Here is a 25,301-nt window from a genome sequence, read left to right on the forward strand (position 1 = left end):
TTTTTAAATATTTTTCTCAACATATTATGGCTACTCTCATAATATACTGACCTTTGCTCATAAATTATTACTTTAGTTTGTAATATAAAGTTTTTCTCAACATTAGCTCTTTTTTCTCATAAAATTACAACTCTAGTGTATAAACTGTAACCCCCCCCCCCCCCGAGTGGCCTTGATATTCCGTTGTATATTACTAATATGAAAATCACTGTGGAAACATAGTGTGACCTGGTCCTTTTTCAACCATGGCATGAAACAATTCCACCCACATACAGTATCATCTCTTTAAAAGCAGCCTGTTGCGAAGTACTAAAACTTTTCCAAAAACCACATTATCAACATGTTTGGTCTGTCGAGACGTGCATGATTTTTTCTTTTATTTTCCTTTTTTTAAAATAACACCACTGATCATCCTTCTAACTGAAACTAAGCAGCCAGAGGGAGAACGTGCAGGAATGGTTATAATTGCACCTTAATTAAAAAGGTGGATTTGAAGTGATTATATTTGACGGCGTAAAATTTTAGAGCACTTCCATGTATAATACTTCACTGGTTTGCTCCTCTTTGGAATATGATACACGATAAATGACTCTCTTTAGAGCAACATCATTCCCAAAAGTCCCTGCTGCGAAAGAGAGACAGATTTATTTCAGTCGTTGTCAACACCCAACCGCACGCTTTTGCCCTGCGGCTGCTGCCCTCCTTAATGGTCCCTCTTCACACATGTTCAGTTGTGGTTAACTCTGATGTTCTCTTGCAGCAAACGGAGGCAGCGAGGTGGAAAAAAAATGCCATTTGGTTTACATGCATATACAGAGACAGGCTCCAGTTGCAACTGTTCACACCTTCAGTGCAGAAGAAGGCAGCTAAGGCCGTAGTGTTCACATTCACTGGTTGTATGATTTTTAGTTGTGCTTGCAAAGAAGCTGATATTTAGACCTTTTTTCTGAGGAGATAAGGATGCAGGGTTTTTTTTGTTTTTGTCCATAAGAGTGTTTTGTGTAGTGTTTTGTTTGGACAGTGGATGGATGAGTGGGAGGTCACGTCACCTTGGCTTACACCACCACCCAGCTGGGTCTCAGCGGTCCCCCTGAATAATGCACATGGGGGACTGGTCCCTCATCGCCGGGCTCCTCTTCCCCCTCTGACGCCTCATCCGTGTCCGTCTCGACGGTCAGCAGGACCTTGAGGGGGGGGGGAGATTTTGTTAGCGGCCGATATTCAGAAGAACTCTGGCCACAACAGCACCGTAAGCGGATATGAAGACCACTTTAAAGAGCGGCAGAGACTCCGATATTGGGATAAAGACAGGGCGAGGGACGAACCACACTGACTGGACCACAGCGATTTCTAACAAACACTCGACATCAGACCTCCCTGGCTCAAGAGCCCTTGGATGATTCTGATGTTGCATGCAACACCACCCACAACAACAGCATTGTGGCTGCAGCCTGGCCACCGCCCCCGCCAAGAACTCATCCGAGTCAATGCCCCTCTGTCTGTCGTCCTCCTCCACTCCACTTTCCATAACATCATTGCATGGAAACGACTCCTAAATGTCACTTTTATTCCCAGGATGAAAGCTTGATTTATGGATGACCAGGGAAAAGGAAAAAGGGGAGGGAGAGATAAACACTCTCATCCCACTGAACCTGAGGGTCATGCACCCAAATTACAATATTACTGCTACTACAACACAACCATATTTAAAGGGTGAGTGCACTCAAGTCAATGTACTGTATAAATGGGCTTCAAAAAACATCTCGTGACTTCATAAATAACACAAGCTCTGCAATGACTCACTTTTGTCAAGACACCAAACTGAGATAGGATAGAGTCCAACTGTCGACAAGAAAAAGGAATTTTGAGGAATTACAAAAATTCACATCTTCAAGACCAAAATAACCCTCCACACAGAACCAGAACCCCCCTATTCACCAGTTACGAGTGAGGGCAGGGACAACAGTCTGACTCAGTGTTTCTTGGACTGGATTCATCTGGTTTTGTTCCTCATCAGATCAAGTGTAGAGAGAGAGAATCTGCTATGGCATGTCTGTGTGTGTGTGTGTGTGTGTGTGTGTGTTGGTGTGTGTGTGTGTGTCTGCACTGTGTTCATCCCCCAAAACAACAGGTGCTGCCGCCACCCCCAGCGTGACCGTGTGGGTACATCGACCGTCAACACCCAGTTTCACACACATTAAAGTCTCCTCTTCGCCATCAAAAGGCAAAGACACTCAGCTTTCACATTCTTGCTCGCATCCATTTGGGCAATGCGCCGTGGACGTTCGGTGGGAACGGGGAACCTTCTCAGAACGTCGTCAGTAATCCCTTCATAGGCCGACGAGTCACTTCCGCAGCAGATGGGTCGGTCTGATTTCTCGAAGTGGCCCAGTGAGCCACGATTTAACCTATTTTGAGGCGTTTACTAAAACTTTTAGATTGAAAACACGGAAACGCAAATCAGTAATAAAAGTTCTGTAACGTGTTCCGCGCATGGAACTGGAGAAGAGAATGCAAGCCTTCACATTGTGCTCTTACACGTTCCTCCAAGTTCAGCTCCTCACTAAGAGACCACAGAACGCCCATCTTCTGCCACGTCGTCCAGTAGAGTAATGACCATAAGATTTTATTCCTCGCTTTCAAAAGGAGACAAATTTTCAGTGCGCATTTCTGAACTTGGAAACACTCTTGTTTACGTTCAGTCAGATCAAAGTGAAAGATAATTCAAGTAAACCTGTAAAATGGCGAACGAAAAAAATTTGCAGATCTAATGACACTGGACAGACCTCATCCCTGGAATGAAGCAGCTGGTTTCATTTCAAAGGCGCCTAAAAGACAATGGCCAGCTGTTAACCAAAGTTCACTTGGCTCTGTTTCGCCCGCGGGCTCGTTGCGTTATTCTCACCCGTGACTCCTCGTTGTTCACCCAGGGCAGCGAGTCGGCCTTCTTCGCCGAGCCGTCGCAGGAGTCGTCCAGGCTCTTCATCGTCTTGTACTTCCTCATCGTCAGGCTGTCCACCACCCAGAACATGATGGACTGCAGGGGGAGCCAGGGGGACGAGACTGGGGTTATTAACACTGCAGGGACTCGGCTCTTGATAAAATCTGTGTGAGGGCGAAAACTCACGTTGACTATGAAGGGCACAATGAGCATGACCAGCACCAGCTCCAGCTGAGGGTTGGCGATGTAGCCCAACAACACCTCCTGCAACTGTCAAAGAAGAAGAAGGAAAAGAAAAGTTTAGCATACCGAGTTTAGGAATTTTGGATGATAACGATCACTCTTATCACTCAGCCGTCACTTCCTTCATAGAGAGTTTCGATTACAAAATCCCACTTTTACAAGATATTTCTTTCCCGCTTCATTGAAGAAAGAATTGTTCTTGTACCAGTGGATCTTTGATCTTTGCAGATCTTTAGCTGCTTAGAAAAAAAAGACTATTATTTCATTGCAACATATAGTAGATGAACAACGTGCTGCACAACAACAAATGTATGTACAAACCTTGAAATTCTGGCACACAAAAATGTGTTTCTTTCTATAACAGATCAATATGTGCAACTGTGCATTATAACAAAAGAGTTTCCCCCTTTAATATAACACTATCCTTCCTACACTAAAAAAGATCTATAACAATTGGACATGTTGCAAAATGTACCAATTTATGCTTTCTCCATGAGAGCTTACTTTTCCTCCTGGTTAGGATCCATAATATATTATGTTTATGAAATATCTTAAAAGTATTGTATTTTAAAATTTTATTTATATTTCATTTGCTTTGCGTTATACGTTTTATGAGATTTTCTGTCTAGAAACACTTTGTAGCTGTAGCAGTGTGATATATGATAAAATTATTATATTAAATGTGTATGAAATACGTCAAAAAGCTTTAACAAGGCAACAAACATAAATAGAAAAACGCAGACTGAGGGACAAGCCTCAACTCTGACAAACAGTGCAACAATTAATAATACCACTATTTATAATCAGAGTGTAGTGCCTGTGTAGAGGGTGTTTAAACAAAGGAAAGTCTCCAAATAACACAGCGAGCTTCGCTAAACAAAACTGTTTTCTATGTGGGAGTCAACTCGTAAACTGCCCTTTTATTCCTCGGAATGGGATCTGTGTCCACGACATGGGCTAATTGGAATAAACAAATACAATCCCCAATGTCAGGCGAACAAACTGTCCTTCAAATACAGTAGCACTGCTTCAGTGTTTCGTTTAAAAAGCAAAAGACGAGCCATTTTTTTTTATCTTCTGCTCGTTCATTCTTGAAGACTTTCATCTCTTTTTGCTGCCGGATGTCAACGTGAAATGACAAAACTAAACGGAGCCAAAATACAAATGGAATGATTGTTAAAATCTGACGATTTTTTCGTGTAGTTTGGTTGACCACAAAAATCAGTTTTGGGTGTAAAACTGTCCTGATTGTCACAATGAAATAATCAAAACCTGGTTTTCTGCCAGGTCAAAGCACGACACGTTTCCCCCCTTGCCCGCGGTGTGATGATGTCACAGGAAGCCACCTTTCCCGTGGGACCTGAAAGCAGCACAAGTAGCCGTACAGCGTCCTTACTTTGGACCAGCCGGGGACGAGCAGCACCAGACTGATCACGCCTTTCTCCAGCACCATGATGAGCAGGTAGACGCCACACTGGCCCAGCCAGGCTGCTGCCTGAGGGGGGTCTCCTGGGGGGACAGAGGAACGGCTTAAAACCAGAACACGATAGAGGAAGATTTCTAGCTCAGACGCGGTCAATATTAATGCTCGGGTTTAAACCAAAAGCACTTTTCTACATTTCTTTTCACAGTTTTGGACTTTTTTTTTTAAACCAGCAAACTATTTACTTAAATTTGCCGTGTTACAGGCTTTAAATTAGAACTGTCAGTCAACAGAAAAGGAACAGTGATTTGCCTTCATTTAATTTTTTATGTACTTTACTTTTTGATTAAGGCTTTATTCTTCCATTTTAATTTGTACTTTTTCGATTCTCTCTGTAACTGCAAAGTATTTTAGATTTTTGAATGAAAAGAGGTCAGTTTAATGTGTTTTGACTTTGAACTACTGTATTTCTGTAACTTTTCCATCATTTTAAGTGAGCCACACAGCTACTTTTGTAAAATTTCAGAAACGGTTCTTCATCTTGAGTAGGCTGGTAGTATTAGTAGTACTTCCTGCCGTGGTCTACTATAACCAAAAGGTCTGTTACGCAGGTGTCTCGCCAAAGCAGACACAAAGGAGGACAAGTCTGTCATTAGGACAGGAAGAGGAGGAAGTAAGATGCAGACAGAGAGAGTGAACCCAAGACACAAACTAGTGATAATTTAATGTTTACGGTTCCTGGCCTACATGAGCTCATCTTATGCAACCGAGTGAACACACGTAAACACAGCTATCTGGAGGTCATAGTGCTGCCTCCAAACAGAGCCAGAAAATCAACCTTCAGACCCTCAGAGAGAAGTCGTCGCGACTCTGCCTCGCAAGTTGTTCCAGCCAAAAGCTCCACTACTGAGGAGGAACGCACAACGAAGAGAACAAAAAAAAACAAAAAACAAAAAAAAGAAACAGTAGAGTCAGAGGGTGTAATAATTGGCCCGGATTTAATCCCTCTCTGAAGCCACTGGAAATGTTTTCCAGCCTCAGCTGCAGCTGGAGATGCTGGCTCTCCTCCCTGTCTGCTTCCAGCTGGCCTGCGCCGCCCCCTGGTGGCGGAAGCCAGAGCTGCATCCTAGTGTTTTGTTTTTGTTTTTTTTGCCCCCCCCCCCCAAATCCCACGTTCATCAAGAAAGCTCCTCGGGTAAATTTATGTTTTAGGAGATGAGAGGAGCTCACCACTCACCATATTCCCCGAAGACGAGCAACGCCCACTGCTTGTACTCCACCAGCCTGGACACCAGCTTGACGGCCAGCCAGATGACCAGCATCCCCAGCGTGGCGTCGAGCAGGAAGTTCATCAGATACCTGCGATTTAAAAAAAAATTTAAAAAAAAAAAAAGGGGAAAGCACATCCATGACGGCGGGGGTATCACATCGGGTCATGATTTGTTTGAGGTGGTGATGAAAAGAAAGAGAAACCCCACAGGGAGCACGGGTCTTCTTTGGTGAGCGTGGACAGGAAGACGTTGGCAAAGTGGATGAACAGGGCACCGATGGCCTGTTTGGACGTGTCAAAGAACCTGCAGAAGACAGGACACACCGCGTTCAATCTTTATTTCATGAACCTGACAACAACAAATGATGAGAAAAAAGATTTCTGACCAGATCCTCCACGGTCGTCTGATCCCAACGGGCTCGCGGAACCTCTTCACTGCAAAAAGAAAAAAAAAAAGGAGAGAGAACAACAGGCCATTAATCAGTAACGTTGCCACCAGGCTTGTGTTTATCCTGGGTCATAGCAGTCACATGCAGCACGGCTCCTTTCGCGGTCTGTTGGGCCGCCACAGCCGCGAGCCTCGCCTCTCGGCGGGGGCTCCAGGGCAGAGGGGGGGGGGGGCGACGAGAGCGGATCAGACGCCGACGATAACGCACCGTGCCCGCTTGGCGCTGCCGCAACGCCTCGCTCCTCCTCACCGGAGGGCTCGGGGCGGACAGACGCCCACTGTTGCTCGGTCTCGCCGTCTCACACGGCCACAGAATGTGACTTGGCACATGAAAGCAGGACCGAGGCTCCCTGCAGATGTGTTCTACATCTGTACACCCCGCTCTCCTTTTTGTTTTTTTCTCAGGATTTTTATTTATGGATTCTTTTCTTTATTTGGTTTAAACTGGTGTTTAGTTGATTTAATTCTTCGCACTTGTCCAGACTTTGTCCTCCACTTTTCAAAACTCTCTGAGTCATTCAAAGCAGCTTCATCCGGTTTTGGCTTTGGGGCTGAAACGACTAGTCGATTATTCGCGGGCGATTTTCATAATCAATTAACCGTCTAAGCCTCGTTCGTCGAGCTTCTCAGAAAGTGAACATTTCGCTGCTTTTTATCATTATGGACTGAAAATCTTTAGGTTTCTGACTGTTGGTCAGAAATTTGACACAACAAGTTATTTGGACTCCGGAAAAATTCCCATGGGACATTTTCCAGAGTCTAAACGATTCATCTATTAATAGTTAAAATCATTTATAACGATAATAATCAACTAGTTGCTGCGCCAGATCCCTTACAAGTCCAGATTTTTCAAAACTTTAGGGGTTTTGAGGATGTGTGATAACTGTGTCGAGTTTCTCTCATAATAAACTGGTTGGGGGGAGAAAAGTCACTGAACAAACCTGACATGTAAGTAACCTGCTCAACATTTGCTCTGAGAGACTTTCCTCTTCACAAAAAAAAAAAAAGGACCGCGGCAGCCACACTGGATATCCCGCCTTCATCTGAATTATGTGAGTGCGGGGATAGATGGAAGGAAGGAAGCTCCCTAAAATAGCCACGGGGAAGATCAGCTCTTAGCAGAGATCCGCAGACGGACGCGCGCCGCCGGCTCGGCCGTGGCCTGGCGCGGCGCCACCGCGACTTTAGCCGGAGGGCTCTTAACGCTCCGCTGCACGAAAATAACGCAGTGTAAATATTAACAGATTTGCGTGTGTTGGCCAAGAACGGCTCTTGCACGTATGCAAAAAAAGAAAAAAAAAAGAAAAAGGAGGGGAGGCGGTGGGGGTATCGATCTCCCTGCTTAATAAGTCACTGAGTGGAGGTTACGGCTCATTGATCTCGCTCGCCCCCTCGAGCAAGGCCCCGATTCCCGCGGACTCAGCCGCCCCGAACCCCTGATGATCGGATCCCGCGCCGCACGCACTCGTGAAAAATCCGAGCGGGATGCACGTGGATCTCGACCCGCGGCACGTCCGCGTTGCTTTTTTTTTTTTTTGGTAGATCGGAGGCCGCGAATTCACCCCGTGCAGAGGTAAACTGACAACATGAAGCGCCTCCTCAGGTCGCAAAATCAGTCAGAAAGAGAAAATAAATAAAAATAAAGCAGGTTCGGGCTCGGTGGAGTGAACGTTTTCCCTTTAGCCTACGCGTGCACCAACCTGCATAACTTTTGACCCCCCCCCCCAATGCGTGATTGCGCATTGCGATGGACTGTGACGATGTTCCTAAAGGGCCCCTGGAGTGGCCCCTGCTCGACCCTGCTGTCGCTCACACCTCTCAGCTGAGACCGGAGCCGCTGGGGTGTCCAGCCTTCTCCAAGTCAGCTGCCGCGGAGTCACAAGGTGTTGTTGTTTTGGTTTTTTTGGTTTTTTTTAAAGCAGGTCAATGGCCGTTGTTCTCCCTGGCCCACGAGGGGCGTCTTGTTTTGCCGTCGAGGCATCTGATTGTAAACTGGCACCACCGTGGCAGCAGGCGACTACAGGGCTGTAACGGAGGCGACGGCGGGCAGACGTCCCCCCCCCCCGAAGCTCGGGTCTCTTTGAACGCCGGTCAGGACTTACCCCCTGGGCGAGTGGGCGCTCGTCGTGCCGGCTCGCGTGTTTTTAAAAACCCACGGTCACCGGACAAACGCGTGGGCACTTTGTCCCGTGTGCCGTCCGGGGGCCTTCTGCTCGTTGGCGGACAGGGGAGGTGATGCGCCGGGTCCGAAAGGTTGAGACGCCGTAGACACCCCCGAAAAAGAACAAACAACATCGCAATTTGGGGACGCTGCTTTGTTTTACCGGCACGCACGTGCGGTGTGGTGTCCCCCGAATCGTATACGTTTTTAAAATTTGAGTCTTCGCGGCAAAGTCGGCGCGTGGACATGCCACGGACAGCACGTCGATTTTACGTAAATCTGCACTCAAAGGAGCCGGTTCGCGCCGCTCCTGGACCCTCGTCTGTCTTGTGGACGTGGAAGACGTTTGTGGCGATCGCAGTCAAAACCCCAAAACCCGAAAGTCCCTCACCGTGTGTCGTGTTCGCGGCGACCTACGTATACCGACGTGAACCGTGGGGTCTTGTTGGTCGGGGAACGGTTCGGGGGGGTCCCCCTGTTTGGGTACGTCGTATTTTTCCAATGCGACTTGGCGGCAAGGGGACGAGGGTCCGCGAAAACAAACGTCAACAAAGTGCCACGTGGACTCGCGCACGCGCCTAATAAGCGCGTTTCTGCACTTGTGCTTTTTTCAAGCAAACCTGCACCTGAGTAAACACCAAAAAAAAAAGGGCTGTGATACCGGGGATGTTTCCGGGAAACGAGAAGCCGCTCGGTGGCGACGGATCGGGTACTCACACATCAGCGTGCTGAAGGCGACCACGGCCAGGAGTCCCTGGATCAAGACGCCGAACCTGTCCGTCAGGGCTCCGTCGTCGCAGCCGTGCGGATTCGCCTTGTTGATGTCCGACATGTTGGTGACCTCAAGCGGGACAGGATCCATGAATCGTTTCACCAAGAAGACCCCGCTGTATCCGTACATGTCCATGTCGGCACGATAGCAAAAACAACAACAACAACAACAACAACAACGACGACGACGACGAGGACGAGGACGAAGCAGCAGTGTGAGACAAAAGCAGTCCTTCCTCGGTGGACAAAGACGAAGAAGAAGAAGAAGAAGAAGGGCTCAGTCTTTCTTTAGTCGAGAAAAAGACCAACCGCCGGATTTTGAGTAACAAGCGATCGATTCAAGGTGAAGTTTTGCCCTCAGTGTTCCCGGAGGCTGATGCTACGTCTCATGATGCAAAAGGCAAACAAGGGGGTCGTTTTTTTTTCTTTTTCTGACTCGCATCCATGTTTACGACAGCGAAAACACGTACCATCAAGCGGCCCGCGAAGAAGACGTAACTTCCGGTAATCCTACTTCACAATAAAAGTCCTAGGCTGTAACGGCAGAAACTGAGGAGGGTTTACCTTTTTACAAACTGCCAGGCGACCCGCTTTATTTCACAACACGCCCTGTAAACATTTTACATAATTGTAAGATAACTTTATTGTCCTGTTTCATATGTTTTTGATTATCTAATTTGTTGTTAATTTTTTATTTTATTTTTTTATAAATGTACCCTACCTTACTAGTCCTCCCTGGACAGCCGTGTTGGTACTGAGTGGATTATGCTAAGTAAACTAAGATAAATTAAAATGCAATATACATTTTAAGGGTCAGATTTAGGCTACGATAACCCTAAACAATTTTAAGTGAATCTGGAGAGGTCGCTCTTCATGCAGAGGTCAATCAGTGTGCTTGGAAATTCGCAGGCAACGCGCGGCATGCTCGTGATGTACTTTATTTCATTTCATTAACAGGGAATACTTAGGATGAGAAATGAAGTAGTAAGAAATAACTGGGTCAGAACAGAAGAATGACAAATAATAACAGAATCCAGGCTCAAGGAAGTGGGCAGTAAGGAGAAGGGTCTTGATTTACAAACAGCCATATGGTATATTTTAGTTTTCGAGTAACACTGCAGATTGTTTCACGAGACCACTGCACCAACACTAAATGCAGTCTTCCCTAAATCCTCTTTGGTGTCATATTTGGGAGCTTATTTGTATTTAAAAAAATACATCAGTTCTATCTCTATATAAAACCCATTCTTGCCCCGGGTGTTTTTCCACTGGCCGCTTCTTGAAATCATCACCCAAAACACCATGGCCAAATTAAACTGTTAGGAGGCCCCGGGGGCAAAAATGTTGTTGTTGTTGGGCCTCCACTACCCAGCACCACAACCTGATTTAGGAATATGCACCGTATAAGCACGATATAAAGTAAATTAATTTAAGTCAGCACAAAAGATCATTCTTCACCTAGTTTGACTAAACAAGCCTAACTCGAGGTCTGCTTACTAGCTTCCACTTGCACTGTTAACTGGCCAACTCACATGGTCCTCACCAGTGAGTAGTGGCTGCTGAGTTCACGTCAATAGAGCTGGGATTGATCTGTCAAACTAATAAGTCTTAGAGGTAGATTTTGATATGGAACCCCTCCACAAAATGGCCAAAAATCCAAACGAGACGCAGTAAACCTGGGGCTTCTGGGGCCCACTTTGCCCAGATGGTGATCCAGCCCCGCAAATTCACTACTAGCGCCAACCTGCACCATTCTGAAGTTTCCCTCATGACTTCTTTTTTAAAATTACTATTATTTTTTTTTTATTTTGAAGTAACGTTTCCCCCCAACGCCCTGTTGTGTTGCGACTCGTTTGACGCAGGTCTGCGCGGCTCGCGCCGCAGAGTTCCTCGAATGTGCGCGAGACCCGCCTCGGATCCTTCTTCGTCCGCGTCCGCGGCCGTGGCCGCGCGCACGAGGGGGGCGAAGCTCTTGCCTCACGTGAAGCGTGAAGATGTTAACGCGGTGGGATAATTTTTTTTTTTTTTTTTTTTTTGCATGGGCTCAAAGTTTCGTGTCACGTACAACTCATTCTGCTCCCAATACCAGGATGTAAGTATTCCTCGCGATTCCTCGTTTATTTCAAAGTTGGTTACAAAATTACTGCGATGTTTTGCCAGTTTAGAGACTTCAGGGGATTGTTTACCTGGAGCAACAGGTAGGCACGCAGCCAACCTGTAGGCCTTCAGTCTCCAACTCAGGGGGGCAACCCCCCCCAAAAAAAAAAAACCAAACTGTTGGCTATATTGAATTGACAGAGCGATAAGGGATGTCAATGGCTCTGATTCCTTAGAATAGGACAATAGTGGAAAATAAAGTACGGGAGCAGGCTATTTCCTGGGAGAAGTCAGCGTCGATATGGATCATTGCACATAAACCATAACGCTTACACGAGGTCCCGGGGCCGTTAAACACATTCTGAGAAGAGCGAGGTCCGCAAACAAGCTGCCGAGGACTTCGCCGCGAGCGGCCGGGCCGTGCAACGGGGGTCAGCGGGGCTGGATCCTGGGCTGCTGTTCGCTAAACAGCGCTGACTTGCTGGTGAAGCCGATTGGAGAGTTGGGGTCTGTCAACACGAAGACATGTATGGCAGATATTACTGGGGGGGGGGTTAATTCCCATTAACACTGGTGGACTGAACACATTGAACTGAGCCACACACAAAGAACAATGACGGAAAGTTGTGTCACAGTCACCAACATTTGAACACTAACGCATCCTTCTGAATCATGATCATGTTCAGATTTAAACTCCTCACAATTACTTTTCTCTTTCTTCATTTTGTTCTCCAGAGGAGCCATGACCGTGCCAGTGATGGTTGGTTGGGGTTTTTTTTTTTGGGTTTTTGGTTTTATTTTGGTTTTATTTTGGGTCCAATGGTGAATTAATAGCCCATTAGATTCCCGGCTTTATTGTGAGCAACCGAAACGCCCAGACCTGTTCCGAGCAACTTTAACATCAGTCGAGCGGTGATGTGAAGGATTGCACGTGTTCCCATATGGTTCATTGGAGCTCGCAAACATATACAAGAATCAATGTGTGTGTGTGTGGGGGGGGGTTGTATGGACAAAATTTCGGTTTGAAACCATCGTTGCGAGGACATTTTTGCCCGGTCCTCACAACGTCTAAGCGCTGTTTGAGGGTGAAGACCTGGTTTTAGGGATCAGGTTGGGATCAGGTTTAGGTTCTGCATTATGTCAGTGAGTGTCAATGTGTGTCCTCACAACATATGTAAGACAAGTGTGTGTGTGTGTGTGTGTGTGTGTGTGTGTGTGTGTGTGTGTGTGTGTGTGTGTGTGTGTGTGTGTGTGTGTGTGTGTGTGTGTGGTTCTGTCATAGGCTACTTTTGGGGACAAATTTCAGACTAAACACCAGTTAGTTGGGGACAGCTTGTCAGTGGTCAAGGTTGGGGCAGGTTAAGGTTAGGTACGCCGTGGATGTGGGTAGGGTAAGTCTCCGGGAAATTAATGCAAGTCTATGCCCCCCCTGTGTGTGTGTGCGCGTGTGTGCGCGCGCGAAAGGAAGGCATAATCCTTGCTTGGAAAAGCCTCTTCCGTGGCAGATTAACGGAGCGCGGCGCACGCTTCAACCATCTGTTCCTCCAGTGGCATCGCACCGGCACCGGCGCCCCCTCCCCTGCCTTTACGATTCCTTTGTGTCTTTATGAATCGGATCCGCCGCCGTAAATACACCGCCGAGCTTCCCCTTTACACGTTTAAAAAAAAAACAACCAAAACCCTCTTGCGGTTATAAATAATCGTGTCACTATTTGTTAGAACAGCCCACGCTTCTTTTGTAGCCCACGTCCCTCTGAGTTTCTCGGTGACTCTCTGTGTTGCAGGCGCTTCGGCTTGTGGCCCCCTTCAAACTGAAGCAGAAGCCTGCCGGGGATCCCTCAGAGCGACTTGAGGCGCCTCAGACTGTGGCACCTGAAGGCTTTTTTTTTTTTTTTTTATGGAGGACCGGGGGGGAGGTGAAAGCCTTCAAAAACCGAACGTAGTTTTGCGTGTAGAAGAAGTATTCTTTCTTTAATCATCTGGTGAACCCCTCCGATTTTGGGACCCTTGGGTGGGGGTCCCGACCCACAGGCCGAGAACCACCTTCTTAAAACCCACAATTTGGCCGGAAATACTCCTGCCGAGCACTGCTCAGTCTTTTGTTTTTATCTCGTATTGATCTTTATTTTTTAAATCTTTTTATTTAGTCATTCATTCATCTTTCCCCTTTATCTGTCTTATGCTGACAAGTCGTTTCCATCTCACAGGCTCGTCAAGCATCTCGTCTCGTCGCTGACTTTCTCAGCTGAGATACTCAGGATGACTTTTTTTTTTTCTTTTCTATAATCTACGTGACAGCGGGCACCCCCCCCCAGGAAGTCTTCCAACATCCGCAAATCTTTTGTCCCGGGTCAGGTCAAATCGAACCAAACAGAAAAAAATAAACAAATTAGTAAATTGGTGAATCAGTAAAATCCATCTCATTTTTGTCGGTCGGTGTGTGTGTGTGTGTGTGTGTGTGTGTGTGTGTGTGTGTGTGTGTGCGTGTGTTTCCCGAATACGCGTACAAACATAACTTATTGACATATGACCCAGAGAGATTTGAGTTTTGTGAACTTCTGCCGGGTATTTAGGGGAAAGTCGTAAAGGAGTGAGACTGCGGTGGTTTTTCACGGGGTTTTCCCAGAAGGAAAAAAAACAATAATAATCCTTTTTTTTTTTTTTTTTTTTTTGCCATGTCACAAAACAATCCACTGTGCGCTCGCAGATCCGGTGGACAACGGGCGTGCGAGCAGCCATGCCTTGCTGCTGCCGTTCCCCCAAAGGTCAAGCGCGAACCTCCACGCCTCGAAGAGGAACACGATACTTTCGCCGAAGCCCAATTTCGAAATCGCCCCCCCCCCCCGACCGAAAACCCCTCGCATTATACCGGCGGCGATCCCGGAGCCACGTAGGTTTCACTTTCCTCAGGCAAAGAGCGAAAAGTCTCTGCCCCCCCCCCCCCGAGATTTCCGTTTGCTTGAGGAGCCTCAAAGCCCCCAACGCGCGCGCCGCGTCCTCGCCGGGACCGACCCACCTTGGCTGGTTCTGCGGCGTTGATACCTGCCAGTTGAGTGGAAAAAGACTTGGGTCTCAACGGACGAGTGCGGTGCCAGTAACCTTTGAACTGTGGCCACGGCTGCCTGCGTATGAAAAGTGGTGCAATGCGCTGCTGCCGCTAGAGGATAGTGTTGACTTTGATAAGGGATGGTCTGGATTTTTAAAACAACAAAATCTCGGGATATTTCTCAAGTGTGTGTGTGTGTGTGTGTGTGTGTGTGTGTGTGTGTGTGTGTGTGTGTGTGTGGGGGGGGATCAGAGGGAAAATGGTCAAAAGAGCAAATGGCGATAAGAAGTCACAACTTACTGGCTTTTCAGGCTTATTCATACCCAGAAGCAGCTACAGCGATGAGACAGAACTGTTGCCGATGTCCTTTAAATAAAAAAAATAAATAAAAAAAAATAAAAAAAATCCCCTCTCTTACTGTTGTTTTGATGATTGAAGAGGTTTCTCTTCCAGTTAATAATAAAACTGTACGGGCTGGGTAAAGAAATATTGGATGTTGGGTCAAATAACAGCCTGTAAATCCTAAAATAAACGACTGATCTAATTTAGATTTAGCTGCCAGTAATGCTGAATTGATGTCCACTGAAGAGGGGGTGGGTGGGTGGGGGGGTTAATACCATTACATCAGAATAAGCCTTAATGCGAATAAAAGTAATGTTTCATTGCGTAATACACACTTTTTCCGCTGTGGTGCGTTTGGGTTTTTTTTTTGTGTCCACTGAACTCAAGTTCCCCATTTTCTATCAGGCTAAAGAAATTTCTCTCTCTCTCTCTCTCTTTTTTGGTAATTTTTTTACATTTTTTTTTTTTCTCTTGCTACTGCATTAAAAGGTCAATGAAGGAGTTGGCTTGAAAATATCTGTAGATGTTTCTGGACATGCGCAGATGGGAGATGCCATATTGGAACGGGGGAGCAGCAGCAGCAGCAGCAGCAGCAGCTGAAAGACGTCGCTCGCGTTGCTTTTTCTCGGGCTCACGCGAACGAGGGAGAGGAAGAAGAGGAAGAGGGGGGAAAAAAAACCGGAGGGGGGTCTCGAGAAGGAGCGGCGACCCCAAAAAAAAAAAAAACTTGGACAGGTAAGACAGGTGACGGCTCCGGCGGTCCTGGGAGGGCTTCTCCGTGGCGGCTGCGTTTTGTTATTTTCGTTATGTCGACGAAATAAAAGACAGGGAGAGTTTCTCTCTCTCTCTCTCGCCCTCTCTCTCTCTCTCTCTCTCTCTCCTCCTCCGCTTTAACAACCCCGAAGTGCTCCCGAGGCGGTTTCTGTAGAAACGAGAAAAATAATCGCGAGCGTTGGTCCGCGAGCCCAAGTTGTTCAAAGTGTCTCTCACGCGCCGTAATTAACAGCTTTCACCGGCGGAGAGGACGCTGTCTCGTGGCACTCACGGTAATACCGTTTATTGCGTTGTTTTTTTTTTGTTTTTTTTTCCTCCCCCTTCTGTTCACGTGAACCATGTAATAAACTGTTTTGGAAATAACGTAAATTTTATTCATCCGCGCGAAAGAACAGGCGGAGTCGGAGCCGGAACGGGGTTTTTTTTTTTTTTTTTGACGTCTTTTAATCCCGGGTGTAAAGACCACGGCGCAGTTTTGTGTTTGATGCGAGCACGAAGTTGTGTGTGTGTGTGTGTTTTTTTTTTTTTTTTTTTTACATCATTCGCGTTAGAAATGAGTTATCGGCCTCATTCCCCGTCGCACAGATGAGTCATGTGGGAGTTTTTTTCGTCACCCTTAGGTGCGCGAAAGCCATCGGAAAATACCGGACACTGCCAAAAATTTCAAACCACTTTCAACATGGCGGGTTATGGTGTTCGTGTGGGGAAAACTGCGCCTTGAAATCTTTGAACGAGGAAAAAATAAAGTGATGGCAGATAACGCGCCCGGTTCTGTTTCTTTGGATGGACACACACGAGGTTTAATCAATTAAATTCAAAGCGGGCATCTAGCGACTCCGTGGGAGTTTTTTTCCGCTGCAGTTCGGAGTGTGCAAAGTACATGACCGGAGTGCCAGCCAGCCAGCCAGCCAGCCAGCCTGCCTGCCGGTCGGCTACACCCCTCGCCGCCTCATCTTCCTCATGTGCACTTCACGTTTCCTCTTTCACTTTTACCAAAACCGCCGCGGCCGTTCGATCCCGCTGTTTCTGGATCAAATTGGATCAGATTAATAATGTGTCGCCCCCACCCACCCCGCACCCCACCCCGAAATAAAACCGACAGCAGGATGATTTTCATTCCACCTTTTTTTTTTTTCTTTTTCTTTTTTTTGCCTGCGATCTTCGGATTAACATGTTGATGGTTGGACCAGCCCGACGACATATATTTTCTTTCCCAAGTGAACTGTGTTTCTAATGATTAAGCAGATCGTTGGCTTAAACCGCGCCTATGTGTTTTAATTCTCTCTCTCTCTCTCTCTTTTTTCCTGATCCTTTTTATTGATTTTTTATATATATATTTTTTTTTTCTACGGGCGGTAAAATCCGGGGTTTACAGCTTTGCATTATTCCCGAGGATTCCTCCTCTAGATTAAACTCGTCACCGCGATGAACAGAGACAAGAGAGACTGCGCACGTTGTGGAGCCGACCACAGTCGTTCATGTGCAATATGAATAAATCATGCTTTTAGAATTCTACTTGCTCCAAAGAGGAGATATATATATATAGATAGATATATATATATTTATATTTTTTCTTTTCATGTGAGCTGTGAGTGGGGATGGGTGAGCGCAGGCTTGTAGCTAAAGGAAACGTGCCAAAAAAAAAAAAGAGAGCACATTTTTAAAAGGAAAAATGGAAACGTGGGGATAAAAGTAAAATATATGTAACCCATTTTCTCCACTGGTAAAGATCAATACCACTCCCGCTGCACGTCATTGATGGTTTGGACTGTTGAACCACCCAGTGGTCTTTTTTTTTCTTTCTCTCCTGTCTTGTTATCATTTAGCAGTTTCTGATAAGGCTTTGTATGTTAATTTTGACAGTCACGCAGTGACCACGTCTGCGTTAAAGAGAGGAGGGAGGGAAGATAAACAGATAGAAGCAGTCGCTTTACAGGAAATGTCGATTCTCTTTCTCTCTTTTATGCCGTTGGCAACCCAACTGTGAGGGGAGGACGTAGGCAAATGTCAGATTTGACCTCTCCTGTTTATAGAAGACCAAAAAAAAAACCAAACAAACAAAAAAACAAAAAAGTCTGCAGGTTGTGTAGGGAGTGCTGTGCACATATGTGTGTTGTAGGAAGGTGTTTCCAGTCATTGATGTTGAAATAAGACAGCTCCGGGCTGAGGGAGTTTCCCCACTTGGCTGCTGCACTGTTTTCCTCCTCTGTTTTTTTTTTTTTTTTTTTGCTTTGTTTTTTGTGGTCCACCGGGGCCAGTTGCTGTTTGCCTTCATCATTTTGTAGTTAGCTGGTTTTTCAGTGAGCATCACAGATTGTCGTAATTGGGCATAGAACACACAGGCTGCATTGTCTGCTCGTCTGTGTTAAAAACTGTAGGAAACAGAGGACAAATTGTTATATCAAGGCCTCCTGTTGCCAAGAAGAAACAACTCTTGGATGGGTCTAAAAGAGGAGAACCTAATAGGGAGTAATGCAATAAAACCCAAGCCCATGCAGTGGTAGTTAATCTCCTAAATCCCCCATTAAATCTTTGGCATGGATGGGTTTAGGGAAAGGCAGGAGGACAACACGTGGATGCCCAGCGCCCCATCAGGGGCTAATCAATTTTAAAAAAAACAAAACCAAAAAAAAAAAAAAAACCCCTCCCCTCAATCCGAGACCTCAGGGGCACAAACGTCCTGCGTCTGAGATTAACTCTCCCAGACCAGTTTAATCCCTCCGGTGCCCAATCTGGGTTTGTCTCCTCTGGGACGCCGCAGGCCAGTGATCTCCATCAGGGAGCAAACGCCGAACTCCCATGGAAAAAGAAAAGAAGAGAAGAGAGAAGAAAAAAAAATATGGAATCCTCCAAAACGTTGGCTTGTTTCCGGGACAGAGACGGAGACAAACAGTTGACATTGGCAGCCACCTTCTGAACAAAAGCCCGTGGATGGTTTTCTGTCCCCGAGGGTTATGAAACTCGTTTAACCAGTGAGGGATCACATCGAGCGAAACAACTCAACACGCTGATACGGGGAGGCGACAGTGCGGAAAAGATGATTGACTTTGCTGTCATTTTCTAGCTATTACTTATTACAGTGTGTCAGTTTTTTTGACGGAGGACGGAGGACGGGGGGGGGGTTCAGGAGTTTCCAGATTCCAGATTGACTTAACCTCTTCAAACCCGCTGGGATCCACCTTTACATGCGCATTGTCCAAACTGTTCGCACCCACGGAAATATATTTTAAAAGGCCAAATATTGGGAAAAACCCGTTTGTTTTGTTGTTTTTAGGAAAAAAAAAAAGCCTGTAAGCACATAAATGTTGTTCAGCTCTCCGTCTATGAATTGGGGAGCATTCTTCAACACCTCTGGGAACTGTATTAACTTGATAAATAGAGTAATACATGCGACGTTTTTAAATTCCAAAGAAGGTCCAAAAGTTTGCAACGATAATAAATATGCCAGGGAGAACCGGGGGAAATGACCAATGTGGTCCATAAGTATTCAGACAGTGACACATTTCCTGTTTTTTTGGCTCTGAACTCCAGCACATTGGATTTGAATAGAAGCAGTTTTCTGCTTTAAATCTTTTAGGGTGTTCACATCTGTACTGAGTAGTAAGTGTGGGACCGGTTGCCCCCCCCCCCCCTTTTTTTCTTTTTTCTTTTTCTGTAATACATATTGCCTCCAGTTTCTGGACAGCGCAGGAGGACAATGACAGGGATACAGTTACCGCACTGTTCATCTGATGTGGTTGTTAAAAGCCTCAGACTACAGCTCAAAGTCAGCTCACTCAGTCATTGTGTAAGTTCACGTCCGATGTGCTGGAGTACGGAGACGAAGCGATTAAAAACAGTCTGTGAACGCCCGTGAGGGCCGCATGAATGTATGGAGCAAGACGTCTAGAATACCCCCGTTGGGGATGCAGTCGTCATTTTACAGACTCATCTATCTGTTGATTTAAGTTTTTGACAAGTCTGTCAATTGTTTAATGTCTAAAATGTCAGAAAATAATGAAAAACGTTCCCAAAGCCCAAGGAGACATCTTCAAATTGCTCGTTAACACAGAAAGGAGCAGCCAATTGACGCATTTGAGAAGCAAATGTTTGGCACTTTTGCGTGACAGATGACATACGGTCGATTAATTTTCCGTCGATCGACCAATTGATTCATCTGCCGACTGTTTTCGACATTGATTTCTGCTCGGCGTGACCATAAAACGGCCTCCTGGTCCTATACTTACTACCCAGCAGCGCTGGAACAAGCCGATGCGCTAGGTGTAGCCGTGTAACGCTGCTACGCGGTGTGGGGAGAAAACAGTCACTCAAGGGGAATTTTGAGGGAAAAACCAGGTTCCAGAGCGGCTGTGAACTGCTCCCCGTGCTATTTGATGCAAGCACTCTGATGAGCTTTAATGACAACAGCGACGTGTCAATGCAGCCGAAGACTGCAGGGCACTCCGGCAAGACACACTGATAGGCTGCGGGGGGGGCGTGAAGGGCAGCGAGCGGTGTCATGTGAGCCAAATTAGCTCGGCTTGTTGTTTACGCAGTGGATGCTTGCTGGAGCCACTGTGGGACGTCGGGGGGGGTGGGTGTTTGTGCGGTGTGTGGTGGTGGGGTGGGGGGGGTTTGGGGACGTGACCCAAACACGCACACTCACACACACTGACACACAGACTCGGGTGAATGCGGAGACTGTCACAGCCTTTGTAGCCTCACAGTTCTGTAAATACCCTCAGCTCAAACGGCAGCGGGAGCAGTTTCTGTGTGCTTTCATTTTCTCGGGATTTCGAGGGTTTTTTTTGGGGGGATGCAGGACTTCGTTCTACACATCATTCACCAGAGGACCGTTGGATTCTCACACTCTTCATCTTTTGTTTTTTTTTTTAATCTGTTTTCTTTTTTTTTCCGGCCCGAGCAACTATCCACCCAATCATAAGGATATTTTCTGTTCTTTCGGACATTGGTTTCCGAAAGTTGACGGTGACAGTTGCGTTTTGTGGCTTGAGTTGAGGATCGCTGCGTGGCGGCAGTGTTTCCTGAGAGTGCGTGGAAGTGGGCGAGCGAGTCACTGGCGATTTGACTGCATGACCACAATAACCGCCAGGCAAGTGACAAGCCAGGTCCGCTGTTGTGAGGAGGATAGTTTTCACATATCGTTGTGTTGAGGTTACAGCTCGGTCGTTTTGATCCTAGAAGTCAGCCGGTTTTCTTTGCGACTGTACGTGTGCTTTTTTGCAGATGTACAGACGTGCTTGGGCGTCTGGTGACCCAGTGGTTCAGACCCTACGATTAGTCGCTCAGTAGATAATTAATCAGCAGCTATAGTGATAATTGATAAATTGATTAATTGTTTAAGCTCTTTATAAGCAAATTCCCTGATTGTAGCTTCTCCAATGTGAGGATTTGATGGTTTTCTCTTTTCTTTTTTTTTTTACATCATTGCACACTGAATATTCTCGGATTTGTGACTGTTAGTTAGACAAAAGGAGACACTGGATGACGTCAACAAGGTGTGTGAGAGAATGTGTAGGGCATGTTTAACTATTTTCGGACATTTCATCGACCAAATAATTGATAAATGATTTGAGAAGATAGTCCGCAGATTACACTGTAATGAAAATAATGGTTGGCTGCAGCCTATTGTGAACGTCCACAGCCTTTGTCGGAAGTCGTTCCCGTTTTTCCTCTCTCATCTCTACCGTTCGCTGTTGAATAAAGGTTAAAAAACAACCCCAAAATACTGAACACACAAGTGCTCTAGACGAGCGGCTCCCTAACTGGGAGTCAGGGATCCTCAAACGGATCACAAGATAAATCTGAGGGGTCTCGAAATGCTGGATAAGTTAGGAGAGAAGAAAAAAAAACCCAAAAAACACTCAGAAATAAAGCAGTGATTTTTTTCTGACTTTTCCCTAATTGGGGTTTATTGTGGTGTCTGACGAAATGAATGTTACATTTTTCTTAAATAAAATATTAGGCTTACTAGCCAGTGGGGGCCACATCCCACAGCAAGAGCCGCATATTTAATGAGCAAGACGACTGACTTAAGCCTCTGACTACGTTAGTAAACAAGATGAGACACATCTGGACCTTTTTGATTCAGCCCTGCGAGTGATTGATTGATCGCGTCATACGTGCGCTTCACGGTGATTAATCAGAGCAGCGTGTCACAGTGTCGGGGGGGGGGGAAACAGAACGTCTTTCATTTAGGGAGAGGTGGTGTTAATGTAGCTCTACCCGTGTGTTAGTTCAATACCCGTTTTGACAATATATTAGCAAATGAATACGTGAATCTGCTGAGCTAATGACCTCCTTAGTAAAACTGATGGTGTTTAATATGGCGTGGTGATTACAGGCCAACATTAGACAGCACAAATCCCTCTTGTGCGTGTCACAAATTCATATTTCTTTTCACACTTCCCCTTTTACCTTCCAAATTAAGCTGTGGTGACGTTACTCTGCACTTCTGTATTATTCTCTCTCCACCGACGCCCGGCTGATTACTTTCAAGCGGCACAAATTTATCAGCCTGTTGTCTTGCTCGTGTCATTCCAGTTTTTCTACTTTGTTGGACTCCGATTGGTTATCTGATGGAGTTTTGCTGGGCTATGCAAATGCATGCAGCCGGCAGACAATATGCATAAGCAGACATTACAAAAAACACGTGCTGAAGAGGCAGAGACTGCTCTGCAATTTAGCAGGATAACAGGCTTTTCATTTGGCTTTAATGATGCCGAAAATCTGTTTGAGTATGGAAATCTGCAAATTGTTGGTGTTTTGTTTCGTCGTCATACACTTTGGCTCCGCTTTGGCTCCTGCTCGAGATCAGACGTCTTTTCCCGGGTTCTGGGGTCGATTGAGTTGTTAAGTTTCTGGCGGTGGCGCACTTTTCTTTTTGCCTAATCAGCCTCTGTGTTCACCGCCGTTCATGCAAACCACCCACTTCTTCTTTTGTTTATTCTAAAGAAACTGGAAATGCAAAGTGCATAATCTCCTGTCTGCCAGATGATTTTTCCAAGGAAATTATTTATAAATAGGGTGTGTTGCTGTGAGCTGTTGAAACAGTGAACATTTTGATCTCTGCTGTATCACTGTAAGTGGAGAGCGGCATCATTCTGGAAATATCACGGACTGTTTCTGAACATATTACCGTAGGATAGTATTTGATAAATTAGCACATTGATTTGATTGATCTTTTATGCTCCAGGGACGTTGGGGACAGTGAGAGATGCAGTGAAGAAGAACTGAAACACCTCAGGTCTAAAGTTAACACTCACCAGGAAGAGGATGCAGTCTCGCGCTCAGGAGCAGCCGCTGGCCCTCACGACGGTCAAGTCATACAATTCGACCAATGGGAAGGAAGAGGAGGTGAACACAGGTGAGGCCCTGTAGCTTGATTTTGCCTCGAATGTCGGTTGCCAGGTCGGTTGCACAGAGCCACCTTTGTAAGATCAGCGGATGGGTGTGGTAGACGTAGACTGAATGAAAACGCATACGAGGAATCTCTCGGTTGCTGATAATAGAAGTCATCTGGAAAGACAATGTTCTCAGGTATCTCATCACACTCTGTTTATTATTTCTCTATAAATCGCAGCTTCTTCACTATGTTATTCTGACTGTCACGTCTCTTGTAGATTGTGAAGTAATAAGTTTATATTATGAATATAAATATTATAGTTTATAATATTTCTAGGATAAATTGCATGCCATAACTTGGCATGTCAGTGGCACTAAACATGTTAACGGAGCCATTTTCATGAAAAAAAAGTTTCGCTCGATTTGAATTCAAGGGTTTTTCAACGCGCAGCGGATATCTCTATATGAACGGATAAAAGAAAATAACAAGGGCACCACACACACCGGCCGTGTATGTTGCATATCCAAAAAAAAAACAACCTTTCCCATGGTTTTTTATGTAAGCCCACACGCAGGCAGCGCTTTGGCGCGTCACTGCACATCAACCCATCAGGATTTGTTACTGGCTTATCTCCCAGCAGCAGCGCGTGTCAAGTCTCCAGAAAAGCAGCGGTTTTATGAGAGTCGCTCTCTGGATCGGTAAATCCCAGCTGCTACACCTTCAATAATTCCTCTGTCTGCAGGACACATCCAGTGTGTGTTACAGGCATTGATCAACGTGTGTCAAATGACGCAAAGCTACGTGATACCGCCGGTGTGTTTTTGGTTTTTGGTTTTTTTCCCCAATCGGAGTGAATATGGAATTATATGATATATCATTTCGGCACTACACCTGCAAAGAGTAAGCCAGTGGAGACACTGGCTGTGTCCCAGTTCCATACCGTTTGACGGCGGGCAAAGAACCCCTCGATTTTCTGAATGTGCCGTTGATGCACCGAAATGCCCCGTGATGCACCTGCAGAACAGGAGGAGCTGCTCACAGCTGAAAAAAAACAAAAAAAAACCAAATCCTGGATAGTGGTCAAACAGCTATGTAAACAATCCTGAATCCAAAAAAAAAAACCAAAAACCAAAACCATTAGTCACATTTGGATGGCTGTTAAGGTTACGTGGGATTGGCATTCCAAAGCCAGAGTTTGATGGACATGGGTTGGCGTATTTTTTCATAATCTGTTGTATAAAAGGGTAGAGTATGTATATTTTTTTTTGATTTTTTTTTTTGTACAGTAACTGTAAAAACAGTATACAATGACAATTAGTATATACAGTATACTTACAATGTATAATTGGTATGTATTATGGAAAGGGAAGGATGTTGTCCCAATTCCATAGTCCCCTATTTGCACTGTAAAATCATGGACGTACAAACAATCACTTTGATACTGTAGAAACTTTCTGAGTTTGTTTATTATGAGGTAAGATCCTAGGAAGTTTTCATGGACAATTTCTGAACGTTTATCCTCGGCTCTCGCCGTGAAAAAGTGACTGGCGTTCACTCCACCAGACGTGCCAGTTGGGTGCTAAGGGTTAAGCTCTGTTCGCTGCGTGAGCGCTCATGAGAAGGAGTGAGCAGCCTCTACAGTCTCTCCGAAAAACAAACTCCATCAAAACATCAGCTTCCCACCGTTCCCTCTCATTAGACAGAGCAGGTTCAGTCCCGCTCTCTTCACACCGAGGGAGCCTCCAGAGACGCAGCGCACGCACACAACACACACACACACACACACACACACACACACACACACACACACACACACACACACACACACACACACACACACACACACACACACGCAGGAACACGACGGAAGAAAGAAAACTGACAAATAATACCTCGAATGTGTCAGTCTTCCACTGGCAAAGTGAACAACTGTCACCTTCAGGATAAAAGGTGGAATTACGTAAGACGACTTGCAACATCCTGTGCACACAAACGCATCTTACCGTACCATTTCCTGTGAATTTTGTGTTTTCTGCAAGGATGGCTTGGTTTACAAAACATAACGAACTGTGTGTTCAGTTGCCACCTGTTCACGATCCAGTGAATGAAGTGAAATTTTAAATCTCCGGCCAAGGCGGTTTGTTTTAATCGGTGACGACTGACGGGAGATTTCGTTTAATCAAATGCAGATTCCATGGAGGAAGAGGCGGAGTTTAACTGGGAGGAGTACATGGAGGAGACGGGGGCTGACGCCGCCCCTCACACCACCTTCAAACATGTGAGTGACCGCATACGATCTTCTCCTCACACCTAAATCCCATCCCCTTGGCGATCCTTTAAATACAGCCTCCTAGATAAGTACCATATGCAGAAATCCTTTAACGACATATTGGAGAGAGCCAGGCCTTGGCATCGTAGCGCTAATGCTGCTCAACACATC

General features: G+C 45.9%; 2 protein-coding genes across 2 annotated transcripts in view; one reads left to right on the top strand and one right to left on the bottom strand.

Annotated features, from left to right (window-relative positions):
* Positions 1-393: 393 nt before the first annotated feature.
* tmem110l (transmembrane protein 110, like) lies at positions 394-9,754 on the bottom strand. Its single transcript, XM_040148350.1, has 8 exons — positions 9,204-9,754; positions 6,264-6,312; positions 6,086-6,181; positions 5,845-5,966; positions 4,581-4,693; positions 3,128-3,211; positions 2,906-3,037; positions 394-1,184 (listed from the first exon to the last, which is right to left on the bottom strand). Exons 1-8 carry the CDS (start codon positions 9,391-9,393, stop codon positions 1,056-1,058), a joined length of 915 nt encoding a protein of 304 aa, XP_040004284.1. The 5' UTR covers positions 9,394-9,754; the 3' UTR covers positions 394-1,055.
* Positions 9,755-11,308: 1,554 nt separating this feature from the next.
* The window catches only part of sfmbt2 (Scm like with four mbt domains 2), a 55,233-nt gene continuing 41,240 nt past the window's right edge, over positions 11,309-25,301 (top strand). The window contains exons 1-4 of the mRNA XM_040148364.1: positions 11,309-11,349; positions 15,232-15,477; positions 22,712-22,882; positions 25,051-25,139. Coding sequence (XP_040004298.1) covers positions 22,792-22,882; positions 25,051-25,139 — 180 coding nt within the window. The 5' untranslated portion in view covers positions 11,309-11,349; positions 15,232-15,477; positions 22,712-22,791. The remainder of the gene's footprint in view (positions 11,350-15,231; positions 15,478-22,711; positions 22,883-25,050; positions 25,140-25,301) is intronic.

The sequence above is a fragment of the Xiphias gladius genome, chromosome 2, assembly GCF_016859285.1.
Source record: "Xiphias gladius isolate SHS-SW01 ecotype Sanya breed wild chromosome 2, ASM1685928v1, whole genome shotgun sequence".
NCBI classification, from domain to species: domain Eukaryota; kingdom Metazoa; phylum Chordata; class Actinopteri; order Istiophoriformes; family Xiphiidae; genus Xiphias; species Xiphias gladius.